This window comes from Gobio gobio (genome assembly GCF_949357685.1).
Source record: "Gobio gobio genome assembly, chromosome: 7".
Taxonomy (NCBI): domain Eukaryota; kingdom Metazoa; phylum Chordata; class Actinopteri; order Cypriniformes; family Gobionidae; genus Gobio; species Gobio gobio.
Genome location: NC_137103.1, coordinates 56,461,470 through 56,475,816, shown reverse-complemented (window position 1 = coordinate 56,475,816; position 14,347 = coordinate 56,461,470). Strand labels below are relative to the sequence as shown.

Sequence of the window (14,347 nt, the reverse complement as noted above, 5' to 3'; positions counted from 1 at the left end):
ATTGAATGATGGAAAAGCTCAATAAACATAAATAATACATAATTTTACATGCAAAGGGAACCTAAAACATAACAACAAAACAAGGGTAATTGAGAATTTAAATCTATTGACCATAAATACTACACCACACATAAGGATTTTACCATCTCTGGCGTCTTTTAAATCACTTTAATTATATACATATACGCTGTTGATTACAGAGCATGATTAACAAAACAGCAAAACAGCATGAAGTGTAATTAATTACAGAGGACAGAAGAAAAGAAATGGATACAGAGGGAAGAGAAAAACAATAAAGCAAATGCAGTGTAGCAAAAATGAAACAACATTAGTTCTGAATTACCGTTGATCATTGAAGCTCTCTGTGATCTGCTCAGGCTTAAATAGAGACCGTGCAGCCTTGAGCTCATTAGGATTTCCTTTGTACATTTTTGTCTTGGCACACATTTGTATTACATTGGAATAAAACGTACTATATACCACTACTAAAACACAGGCCATTTTTCATATGTGCCACTGTTGGGATACAAATAGGGGTGTGATGAGATCTCGTGCCAAGCGAGATTAAAATGTGACGAGATTTCTTGTCGAGGTGAAAAGCTGTCTCACATGATATTGCGATGATGGAGTGTGAGGGTGAAGTTAGGATAGAATACATTTACATTACGCCTACACTGTCGTTTTGCTTTTTATAGAAATAAAACGTTTAATTCAGGTGGATAACGATCGCTTCAATTCCATCAGCTCATCCAACACAAAATTGAAAGCGAAAGTAAACGCGAGCGCACATTTAAAGCAATTTCAATACCCTGCTTTTTGAAAGCGTCTCCCTGATCATGCATGCGAATATCTCCCCATATGAAAGCTATCTTGGGCTGGAATGTGTAGTTGTAACCGTCTCTTCGCTCTTTATCCTGCTTGAAGAAAAATTTGGTCTGTCTTTGCACTTTGAATATTGAGATAGTACTTTGATTATGGTTGCACTTATTGTTTGCTCTTAATTAGAGCCCAATCGATTTATCGGTCTGCCGATTTAATCGGCCGATATAAGCCTGTCGCAGATATATCAGCATCGGCGTATATGCCACCGATATGAACGCATGCCCATGCGTCTCACAGCGCGATATTAACACAAATTAAATCAAAATGCCGGTCTTGTCGAATATCATCGTAAACATCGTCGGTTATGTTTTAAAGGATTAGTTCACCCCAAAATGAACATTTCCTGATAATTCACTCATCCAATCTCATCCAAGATGTTCATGTCTTTCTTTCTTCAGTCGAAAAGAAATTAAGTTCCAGGATTTTTCATCATATAATGGTTTTCAATTGCAACCAAAATGCTGAAGGTCTAAATCAATGCAGTTTCAAAGGGCTTTGAAGTGCTTCAAATGGTACTGTGTGATCCCAGATGAGGAATAGGGTCTTATCTAGCGAAACAATCGGTCATTTAAAAAATGTTTTTTAAATGAATATACTGTCGCGCCAAACGCAGGCAGAAGCACTGCCCCGTGTTTACAAAGCGCTTGTGTGAAGACTAATACAAACGCCCTTTAGCAAATAAAAAAGGTAAAACAACGAAATCGGACAATTTGGAAGTTGAAAATTGAGTGTTTTTGGTACAGGGCGTTTGTAGTAGTCTTCACACGAGCGCTTTGTAACGCGATTACGTCATCCTTAGCACCTCGCAGAGCTGAACAAGATAAACAATTTAGGTTAAAAAGTAAAAATTTTTTTTTTTTTTTTTTTTTTAAATAACCGATCGTTTCGCTAGATAAGAACCTATTCCTCATCTGGGATCAGGCAGAGCCTCTGAAGCCCTTTGAAACTGCATTGATTTGGACCTTCAGCATTTTGGTTGCAATTGAAAACCATTATATGATCCTGGAATGTTTTCTTCCGAAAACTTTATTTCTTTTCGACTGAAGAAAGAAAGACATGAACATCTTGGATGAGATGGGGGTGAGTAAATTATCAGGACATTTTCATTTTGGGGTGAACTAATCCTTTAAGGGAACATACACATGAAATTTGCCAGTCACCGCCAGCGTTTTTCATAATTTTCACAAGTTTCATGGCCCACATAATATCTTGAGTAAATATCTGAACATGCAATATTTTTTAAACTTTTATCAAAAGAAAGAACAGACCCTCTGTTAAATTCTAGCTTCATGCATTCTTGTTTATCAACACTTAAATGTGGGTCAGCTCAGTTTCATTAAAAAAGCAACATTTTGAGCAAAAAGCTGAGAAAATCACGTTTTTGTCAAAGACTACATACAGATGGGATTCAGAGATGATCAAACACAGATGGAGTAGATGGAGTCCATCTACAGCCCCAAAGCTTCACAGTCCTATAGCTCGTCCTGGGTCGAAATCGCATTCAATAATAAAGCCGTACAAATAGGCAATATTTATGTGTAAAAGTGGGCGTTGTTTGCAAAAATTTGGGGTACTGACACTAGGAATCAAGGATTTCAGAAAGAGTCATATTTTTTCAATAAATGCTTTTTATTCACTGGAATGAGGTTTTGAGTTATCTCTTATCTCAAAAAAGAGGAACATTTTATTTGTCATGAAATTCTGTGAAATGGTTTTTAATCCAAATTTAGTTTTAGAAAAAATGTATCTTATTTATCTTTAGTTCTATTCTAATAACATGTTTTTGCCACGACAGTAACAAAATAAGCTGACATGACGTTAAAATGAACCCTCTAAAAAGGTTTTCTAACTAATTCGTTTCCATAAATGCTCATTTCTACATTGAACTATTTTATCTCTAAATAAGATCAATGAAAATTTGATTCCTCCAATTATATGAGCCATTTAACTCTTTCCCCACCATTGACGTAAATTTACGGCTTTGTGTTTTCTGTTATATGGTTGGGGGCGCTATTACGCATCTTCTGAAAGAGTATTGAATCTCCAGATCCAAACACAGGGAAATAAGAAGCAAAAACATGCAATATGCATATGTAAAATAGCGTAATAAACCATTCGACGGCATATAAATCAAAAAGGCCTAACGTGACAGAATGAAATGTTGACCCAGGACAAGCTACTACTCCATCTACTCCATCTGTGTTTGATAATCGTTCTGAATCTCATCTGGATGTAGTCTTTGACCATAACGCCTTTTTCTCAAAATTAAAAAATGCTGCCAGTGGCTGCAAGGCCGTAACAAGGGTTTGAAAATGAGTGAGGTCCGGGGTGGGATGTTAAGAATTGTGCTATAATAATTGTGCCACAAACTATATATATTTACAGGATATTTTTCATATGTTAACACACTGCTTTCAAAACTGATTAAAGCACATTCAAATCAGAATGATGGCAAATTTCAAGCATTTCTGCAGAAATTATTTTGAAATGGAGAAAATCGAGCTCCCTGTTGCTAGTGTTTTTTAGGTCAGTGTGTTATGAGCGACATGCATGTTTTCTGAAGGAGAATTTGTTGCCAGTGATTGGTGGAACGAGCTTATTTTGAGACATGTATGAAGTGTTTTGTTGGTTTGAGTGAGTTTTGGAGGTTAGATTAACTGTTTGGTCCAAATCAATCTTGGTAATGCAAGAGTTTTGAAAATGTGGTTTCAGTATTGAACAATGCTAGTTAGCAATTGAAAATAAACTGTAAGATAGCCTACACAAAAAATGTAAGAATATGACACATACTGATGATGAATAAACAGTATAAGGTAGCAGTCCCAAACGAGATTTTGTTAATACAATAATGTTAGTTGTAAATTTGTATGAGAGACCAAAGTAAAAAAAAAAAAAAAATGGCATTTTGGGGTTACGGAAACAACAGTTACTATGGTAAATATACACAATATTAACATGAACTGTTAATGAAACATATGCATGGCACTTTGGAAGTTAACTAGTAAGTCATGAAATTACCATTGTTGCATGCTCGTAGTTTATTTTGCGCTTTATTTATAATCAAGTGAGATCCACCGCGTTTGCGCGTGCAATTGAAGAATGCGTGCTACGAGCACAATATTGACCGTCTGAGAGGTAACCTACTTGTTATACAGATCTGTATTAGCCTATGCTACTGGTTTTGATTGTGTTGATACCTTTCTTACAGATAATAATAATGATCATTGCGTTTGTCTTTCCGAATGTGGTATCTTCCTGTCAGCAATTACAGTTTGTCTATGAGATTTTTATTTATTAATGCCGGTGGCGCAGTGTTGCCAGATATTACTACGAAAGACAAGAAAAGTACGAACAAACAAACAAACAATATAATCCGAAATAAGTTTAAAGCAGCACTAGGTAACTTTTCAACCTTTATAATATATTTTCAAGACTCTTGTGATGATACATCGACTTTCAATAGGTTGAATGACACGTCTGCCATAGCCTGACGGGGTCTGTATCGTTTTTAATCGTACTTTTAAACTTCGGGTTTCGGGTAGTAACCAGAGAAAAAAAAGAACTACAAAATTTGACTGCTTTATGGCATATACGTCACTTCCACCACCACTTCCTTAAATTCGGACGTGCGAACCCAACTATCATTTGTTTGCAGAATGTTATAGTCATGGCCGAAGCAGCACAGAAAAATAAGAAAGCAAAGGTTTTGTCGGAGGAAAGCAAAAAGAGGAAAGGAGAAAGTGATGGGATTAAAGGCAGGAGGATCAACATTGGGCAGCGTTTGCTTGTTGGCGTGAGCTGAAGGAGGAGGGGCTACATTCGTGCAAGTAAATACGTAAGACGTACAAAATCATATTTTAGGATACCTAACATGTCTGTGATATTTGTTTATTTGTCTTGCCTCAAGCTATAATGCAAATCGATTTTTCAAATTTGCAGATTAATCTATGATAGCTTGATATTATAATATTGACGATGTATGGTTATTACCTACCACTCAAAAATTGAACTGAAGTATCATATAGATTCTGTAAAACGGGAACCAATAGACTAGGCTACTATGATGACGCTGGCTTGTAAACGTGAGCATCGCGATCATTTGGCGTTTGAAAAAAAATAAAACCCATGAAATTATATTCATATGACATGCTGAAACATATGCCACTGTATCTGGGATGAAGACATTTCACACGCGACGCAAGCAGAACACGCATGTGAACTCCTGCCGTGTTCAGGGCTATCATAGTTGGCATGTCAACAAATGTTCGTGCGACGCATCCACTGATGTAAGATGACAGTTTAAGACAGTAGTAGAGGACAATACTGTTTCCCAACTGTAGGGGGACCCCGAGAGCAAAACCTACCTAGTGCTGCTTTAAAAAAGCTTGTTTTGGAAAAAAAAAATATATATATAACTAACCCTAACATGCAACTTACCACTTTGTTAACATCCTAAAGTGTCACGTTAAGTGGGAAAATGAGTCCAAAATCGCTTGTAATAACTGGAGGCGGCACCCACGCCCTCACTTACAAAAAGCTCTAGAGTCCCGTTCACTCTTCTCGCAGCGACATGAATCGCAAACACTCAATTGAGCCTATAGGAGGTGGTTGGTTCACACGGCTTATTAGCTTATTAGAGAGCTTGACATTTTATTTTGGAATATGAAAAAAATTACTGAGGTCCGGAGCTCGGTGACCTCATAGCTGGCAACTATTTTCAAAAACGCTGGCGGTGTAAGAGTTAATAAACGATACATGTACTAGTCTCCTAGTATCAGAATGTAACCTCTCTCTTTATCTCTTGTTTCAGCTTTGATCGCAGAATGAAAGTGTTCTCTAACGGCACCCTCGCCATCACGTCAGTGACCGAGAAGGACGAGGGCGACTATCTCTGTGTGGCCAGAAACAAAATGGGCGACGACTACGTTCTCCTTAAAGTCAACGTGATGATGAAAGCCGCTAAGATCGACCACAAGTCACTGAGCGATCACAAGGTGTCGTACGGAGGAGATCTGAAAGTGGACTGCGTCGCTTCAGGCTTTCCCAATCCGGAGATCACGTGGAGTCTTCCGGACGGCACCATGGTGAACAGCGCCCTGCAGTCCGACGATAACTGGGTCCGCACCAAGAGATACGTGATGTTCGACAACGGCACGCTGTATTTAAACGAAGTGGGAATGAAAGAGGAAGGCGACTACACGTGCTACGCCGAGAATCGGGTTGGGAAAGATGAAATGAAGGTTCATATTAAGGTATTGGCGGATGCACCGATCATCCGAAACAACGCTTACAGCGCCATCCGAGTTCCTTACGGGGGAACCGCCGTCCTCAACTGCAGCGCCAAAGGAGAACCGACTCCCACCATCACATGGACGTCTCCGACTCAACGCATCATAATGCCAGTATCCGACAAGTACCAGCTCACCAACGATGGCACCTTGCACATTCAGAAGATCCAGAGGTTTCACGCCGGAAATTATACTTGCTCAGCCAGGAATGTTGTGGGAATGGACAAGAAAGTCGTCTATGTTGAAGTCCTTGTGTCATCGCCGGTCATCAACGGATTTGAGAGTCCCGGGATCATCCGTAAAACTGTCGTGAAAGACCAGCGTGTGCTTTTAGACTGCAAGGCAAACGGAAACCCCCTTCCAAGGATCATGTGGGTGTTTCCCAACGACGTTGTGCTTCCCGCGCCGCATTACGGCTCACGGATCACGGTCCACCTCAACGGAACGCTGGACATTCGTGCGGCGCGGATAAGCGACTCCGTTGCACTGCTTTGCATTGCACGCAATGAAGGTGGAGAAACCAACCTCCAGGTGCAACTTGAGGTGACCGAGGATGTTGAAAAGCCCTGGTTGAGAAGTCCACCTACAGAGTCCGTCCCGCTTCCTGATGGGATATCAGTGAGTCTAAACTGTTCCGTAGAAGGAAGACCAGCTCCGGAGATCACCTGGATACTCCCCAACGGGACTTCTCTTCTCAGGGGAACCAGCATTTTCCGTTTCCATCACCGCTTCGATGGAACGCTGGTCATTCGAGAGCCGACGGTTTCCGAGGTGGGCCGATATCGCTGTGTTGGGCGCAACAGCGCCGGATATGTCGAGCGGACTGTGACACTGGAGTCCAAAAGAAAGCCGGACATCGTCAACCAATACAGCTCCCTCGTCAGCATCATAAACGGTGAGAATCTGCAGCTCAACTGTTTGTCCGCTGGTCATCCGTTGCCCAAACTCACGTGGACCTTGCCTAGCGGAGTCGTCCTAACCAGGCCTCAGGCGACCGGGCGTTATGCTGTTCTGAAAAACGGCACTCTAACCGTCCAAAGGACGTCTGTGTACGACAGGGGAATGTACGTCTGTCAGACCAACAATGAACACGGATCTTCCAGTCTGTCGGTTTCGGTGATCGTAATCGCGTATCCTCCGCGCATAACCAAAGGACCCGCGCCGGTGACCTACGCCCGGCCCGGTGTGGCGGTTCAGTTAAACTGCATGCCTCTCGCCACACCCAAAGCCGAGGTGATTTGGGAAATGCCAGACGGCCTTCAGCTGAAGGTTGGCATCCAGCCGCGTCTTTACGGGAACAAGTATCTCCATCCGCAGGGTGCACTGGTCATCCAGAACCCTTCCAGCAGAGACAATGGCGTCTATAAGTGCACCGCCAAGAACGTGGTGGGTAGCGACAGCCGAACAACTTACGTCTATGTGTTTTGATACAAACTTTACAGACATGCCCGAAGAACTGCGTTAAGAGATGTAGTGCTGTTTATAGAAATATATATCACAGAGGTCTTTTGGAAACACAGCGTGTGTTTTGAACACTTTCTACAGACCATCTTGTAAATATGAAAACGGGATATTTTAATACACTTCAAATGAAGCAAGCATGTTGGATAACATAAAGGGGTGGTTGATTATGATTTCACTTTTTAAACACACTAGTGAGTGTGTAATGTTTGAGCATGAACAACATCTGCAAAGTTACGACGCTCAAAGTTCAATGCAAAGGGGGATATTTTCTTGCTTTTTAAAGACTACAACAAGCTTCTTCACGGGTAAGTGACATCACTAACCCTGAAATTTACATAAACCCCGCCCCCGGGAACGCGCAACAAAGGGGGTGAGATTATCATGACAACTTATGCTAATCAATGACCAAGCTCATAAATTCATCAACTATCCCTTCAGAAACATCCTTTCTCTTTCTACATGTTGTCTTCTTGAGTCTCTCCACCATTGTTCAGCCTTTTATCAAACCAGAGTCGGACAGTTTCATTGCGTGTCTGTGTGAGTTCAGCAGAGCTGCTAACACGAGCTCTTGAAGCTCCGCCCCCGTGAGCAGCAGCTCATTTGCATTTAAAGGGACACACACATAAAACGGCATGTTTTTGCTCGCCCTCAAAAAGTGACAATTTTAACATGCTATAAAAAATGAGGTGTGGGGTATTCAGAGCTGAAACTTCATATACACACTCTGGGGACATCAGAGACTTATTTTACATCTTGTAAAAAGGGGCAATCAACCACCCCTTTAAAGGATTTGTTCATGGGAATTAAACTCAATCAATCGGAATTTGCACACATTGAATTCTCTGCAATTCTTCACTCATTTCTACATATGCTATTTTGTTTATTTATTTGTTTTGGCAATCAATAAGAGCTAGTAATGGGAAGTTCGGATCATTTTACTGACGTGGATCTTTGAATCTCGTTCATCATAATTGACATCAAGTAATTTCGTTCACATTCGATGTAATGGAAGAGAATCATCATGACATTCATTTTGTATATCCAATACAGCAGTCACGTCACGTGACAAAAGAACGAACGACTCGGAAGGGTCAGACACGTAGACTCGAGAGGTCAACTAATAATTTCTCTTTCCGGTATAGACAGCATAGCCTGTCATGGGATGAATTAATGACTCGAACCTGAACCCGAGGACTCGAGAGGTCAAATAATCATGAATGCACGGTCAACACAAAATGAACCAATCACTCTCTGAGAGAGCTTGTTGATCCCGAGTCACATTAAAGAGTCGTTCAAAAGGAATGAATCGTTCAAGACCGACCCATCACTAATAAGAGCATGGAAGCATCGCGCCATTTAACCATGGTTAAATTTACAGTGAAGTCCTATTAGATAATGTTAGTTAATGCATTAATAGGTGGATTAACAAATCTGGGATGAATGTGGTGTGGATGGGCAAGCAATGTAATGCCGGAATAAAGGCTAATAATGTATAAAAACAAAAAATAATGAAGATTTAGGCCCAATCCCATTTCTACCCCTTAGCCCTTCCCTTTCCCCAACCCTTTGTTTTGCGTGTTCACGTGAAGGGGTGGGGTGTCACGGTTCTCTTTTGGTTGGGGTGGTAGGAGTAAGGGGTAGGGCCAGATAGCCCTTCAAACCAAGATTTTTCAGGACCACACTTCGAATGAAGGGGTATGAGGAGTTTCCCTCCACCGACTATACCGTGCTGCATAGAAAGTGTGTATGTTGCCACTCGAGATCGATCCCTTGCGTGTCGCCTGGCTGCCAGTTTCTCCGTAGCTTGCTAAACACACTATTTGAGTGATTTGAACACACATTAATAATAGTTAAAAATATATATATATCTGATCATCTTTCATAACGCAGTCGATATTTACAATCAGGGGTTAAAAACGGAAAAAAATCTAAATCGGTTCACTCAGAGCAGAATCGATATTATAGCGTTTCCGTTTTTGCGTTCCTCAATAAAATTACTGTTCCGAAAACGGTTTGATTTGAAAAAATACCGGTTAATAACGTTATTTTAATTTAGCCTATACTTTAAACAAATATAAATAGACTTATTTTCACTCATTAATAATATAACGCATGGTTATTAAACTTGAATATTTATTTCATAACATTTTTAAAACCGCAGCAGAAATACATGCATTAATTACAAAGCATAAACAGCGGACCTGTTTTAATGGAGCGTTAGACAATCGAAAGTAGCCCTCTTATGCCTAATTCTTTTCAGAAGAGTGATAACATTCTTTGTAACTTTACATAACTTTTTTTCAACACGACTTGTTTTAAAAAATGCATGAATAAAGAATAAATAAACTGGATAACCATTAATGCACCGTCAAATGGTAATTTCATAGCAAACACTGCGCAACACGTCCTTGCATCACATAATCAAATTCAGTCAGCTAATAAAGCTTGATCATTTAATGCAATATCACATACCATTTAATACGAAGCATCAACTGTCTATATAGAAAACATTGACCTGTCCTGTATTGGCAATCTGAAAGACTACAGGAAAAATGTTTGATAGATGCTATAGCGTGCTTGGATAGGCTTAAACGGAATCCATAAACTAGCCTAAATCAGACTATTTGAGCTTAAAGTCCGAACTGCTTATTTAAACGTTCGAAAAGAACATCCTCCAATACCTGCGCTTTCATTGTAGACCTCAGCGGGGAAAGAAATGTCTACTTGAGGCATGAAAATGCGCGCTCACACTGACTGGTAGATTCATAGATGATGGTGCGCGGGCATTTCACTCACGCTTGATCCGTCAACATCACATGCTGTAGCTACTCTAATCATGATTGGTCACTGCCAAATTACAATATTAAAGAGAACGATAAAATAACGTTATTAACCGGTTAATGGTCATTTCAAATTAACGTTTCTGTTCAGAACGATTCAAATTGATTTTGATTTCGTTTTCGTTTTTGTTCCTCTTAAAATTTCGTTCGTTTCCGGTTTTCATTTTCGTTCCTTGAACCGGTTCGGAGCCCTGTTTACAATACATATCGTCTGTAAGCTCTTGCGTTACCAAGGCAACGACTGACTTGACTTATAACGTATGAACACCATCACAGCACCACAGTTGATAACGAAACCATATCCGAACCGGCTGGCTCGGATTAGCACGGAATGGAACAGTTAATAAACAAAGAGAACAGTTTAGCCTGATGGAAAAGCGCCTCCACTATTCTTGTATGTTCTGTATCATCTTAGGAAACTCTAAGGCTCATACATTTTTGAACTGAACTGAAGTCCAAACTGTTGGGAGGGAGTCATTTGTTAAACATGCTCGCGCCTGATTCCTGTTAGATATAGGCTATGCACTTCATTGCTGTTCATTCTGGTTAAATTTCACAGGACACTAATAAAAGAAACGGGGTTTGATGATGTGTAATGGTATAGTAGTGGTGTCCCATTTCTTAGGGGAATATTTTCACCCCTACGCCTTTGCACTCTGTATCAAGGGGCAAAGGGAACGGGTAGGTGTAGGAGAAGGCGAAGGGGTATAAAAAAGAATTGGGATTGGGCCTAAGTCTCGTACCGGCAGAAGTGCTAACATTCGTCGAGAGAGAACAATAGAAGCATGAATGGAGCAGTTCCCCTCGCCAGGGCGTTATAGAGGCCATACATACTTTAATTCGCATTTTTTATTAGACTTCTCTAAATACACATGACATGGTCTGAGAAAATGTTTCATAAAATGCATAGTTTTAGAGATATCAGCCTCAGATTTGAAATGAAGCATGACCACACGTGACTTCACTTTAATTGTGGTTATACCACATCCACATAATATTTTTACACATTTAAATATTATATTCTTAATGTTATGTATATCTCACAGTCTGAGTAAATCTGAGTAATTGAACTGTAAACGGTCATCTTTCTAGATGTATGTGTCAGTCCAGAATGACTTATGAGCAGCAGACTTTTTATTTTGGGAATGTCATTTATGCCCCACTTGCCAAAATGGGGGTTAAGGGGTTAATATTATTTAGTGTATCTGAGCTAACATGAACATATTAGCTAATGTTAAGAAAGATGAATGAATATATTGCTGATTGTTAGTTAATGCATCAGCTATCGTTGACTAAAGGGACCTTAACGTGTTCGATTCAGAATCTTAGCTGATGCTTTTATCCAGAGCATTAGTGAGGAGAATGACTGATGTGGGACACATGCATTAGCGACCAGCATTCAGTCACTTCCTCTTTCAAACACTATGAATTCTTACTAATAATATTTACTTGTGCTTACATAACGGCTGTGTCTCAAAACCAGTGGACTCAGTGAACTACATGGGCATCTGTCCTCACTAACATTTACATCTGTGTATTTTTGACTCAATTTTGATCCAAAGCGCTTACAATAGAGGAACAACAGCAATTTATGACACCAATTATTATTATAACCGTAATTTTTTTCCTGGCTAAATAAAGGTTATAATAATAGGTCACAGAGCCAACAATATTAGTGCACAATGTCAAGTGTATTAGAAAGAGTTTTCTCTTAGTTTCCGTCTCGTTTTCCTGCACAAATATCTAAACATTCTTAAATTAAGACACATTTACTGGAGAAGAGAAATGAACTAAAATATTAATTCTTGTATGCTGAAAAAAATCACCAAAATTAAATTCAGAGTTTATGCTTAAAACGAAGATAAATATCTGCCAGTTGGGTTTCGAAAAAATTTTATGGAAGGGACACCCTAGCAACCACCCGAGTACCCTAGCTACCACATCAAGTACCCTAGCTACCGCATAGCAACACCCTAGCAACCACCTCAAGTACCCTAGCTACCGCATAGCAACACCCTAGCAACCACCTCAAGTACCCTAGCTACCGCATAGCAACACCCTAGCAACCACCTCAAGTATTCTAGAAACCACATCAAGTGCCCTAGCTACCACATAGCAACACCCTAGAAACTGCACGGAGTACCCTAGCTACCACATAGCAACATCCGAGCAACCACCTAAAGTATTCTAGAAACCACATAGCAACACCCTAGCAACTGCACAGAGTACCCTAGCTACCACATAGCAACACCCTAGCAAACACCTAAAGTATCCTAGAAACCCCACAGCAACACCCTAGCAACCACGCAGAGTACCCTAGCTACCACATAGCAACACCCTAGAAACCGCACAGAGTACCCTAGCTACCACATAGCAACACCCTAGCAAACACCTCAAGTATCCTAGAAACTACATAGCAACACCCTAGCAACCGCACAGGGTACCCTAGCTACTGCTTAGCAACACCCTATCAACCACCTCAAGTATCCTAGAAACCACATAGCAACACCTTAGCAAACACCTCAAGTATCCTAGAAACCACATAGCAACACCCTTGCATCTGCACAGAGTACCCTAGCTACCACATAGCAACACCCTAGCAACCACCTCAAGTATCCTAGAAACCCCACAGCAACACCCTAGCAAACGCACAGAGTACCCTAGCTACCACATAGCAACACATGAGTGAGAGCATGAAGTACAGACGCAGTAGTTTAATATCAACATGTTATTAATATTAAGTGCAATTAGACGTTTTTATTCTTCTGTTGCTCTTTCAGTATTGATTTCTAATGGTTGTGTCACTGGCTCAGCTGTTGGGATGTAATGTGTGTGCTCAGATCATGAATGTGTATTAAATATAACTCCAGTGCTCGTTATTGTTAAGCCATTTATTCCGTTCTGTCGCCACAAAATTAGAATTTTTCTAAATAATATTTGGTTATTATTTTTGACAGTATGTGGTAATGATGTAATCACAGCTGGTCTTTAGTAGCTGTACAGCTTAACACTGTAAAAAAGTATTTTTATGAGTTGTCATCACATTTTTTCTTTTGTCAAATGAACAGTTATTGATAATTCATATGGTTGTGATAACCATATTTAGCGTTTCGCTTGATTAAACCAAACTCCATTGTATTTAAATGTCAATGAACTCGCTTTAATTTTAAGTTAAACCAACAATATTTTTTTCTTTATTTATCTGTGTTTATGCCTTCTCTGTGTATCATCTCTCTTTTATTTTAATAAATTATTTGTCCATCATAACTGAATGAGCATTTTATTGTTTATAAACACAGTCTTGATACATTAATATTCACTTGGGACACTAAACTACTGATCAGCTCATTTCAACTGTGGGGTAAATTGAGCCAGCGTTTAATTTTTTTTACAAACACACAACAAACTCTCTTTCTCTCACACACACACACTCTCAGAAACACACACACACACGAAAACACATGCACGTACGTAAACACACATGCAAACACACACGCAAACACAAAAACAAACGCACACACTCACAAAAACGCACACAAACGCACTCATACACACTCACATGCAAACACACACACACATAAAAAATAAACACACACTCACAGAAACTGACACAAACACTCATACACACACAAACAAACACACACGCACACACTCTCTCTCTCTCTCTCTCTCTCTCTCTCTCTCTCTTACACACACACTCAGAAACACACACACAAAAACATGCACGTACGTAAACACACACACACGCAAACACAAAAATGTACACAAACACTCATACACACACTCACATGCAAACACACACACACATAAAAAATAAACACACACTCACAGAAACTGACACAAACACTCATACACACACAAACAAACACACAC

General features: G+C 39.9%; 1 protein-coding gene across 1 annotated transcript in view; it reads left to right on the top strand.

The window, feature by feature from the left end:
• mxra5b (matrix-remodelling associated 5b) overlaps positions 1-8,290 on the top strand; it is a gene marked incomplete at its 5' end in the record, with an annotated part of 34,187 nt that extends 25,897 nt beyond the window's left edge. Inside the window, one exon of the mRNA XM_079820785.1 lies at positions 5,693-8,290. Coding sequence (XP_079676911.1) covers positions 5,693-7,598 — 1,906 coding nt within the window. The 3' untranslated portion in view covers positions 7,599-8,290. The remainder of the gene's footprint in view (positions 1-5,692) is intronic.
• Positions 8,291-14,347: the final 6,057 nt, after the last annotated feature.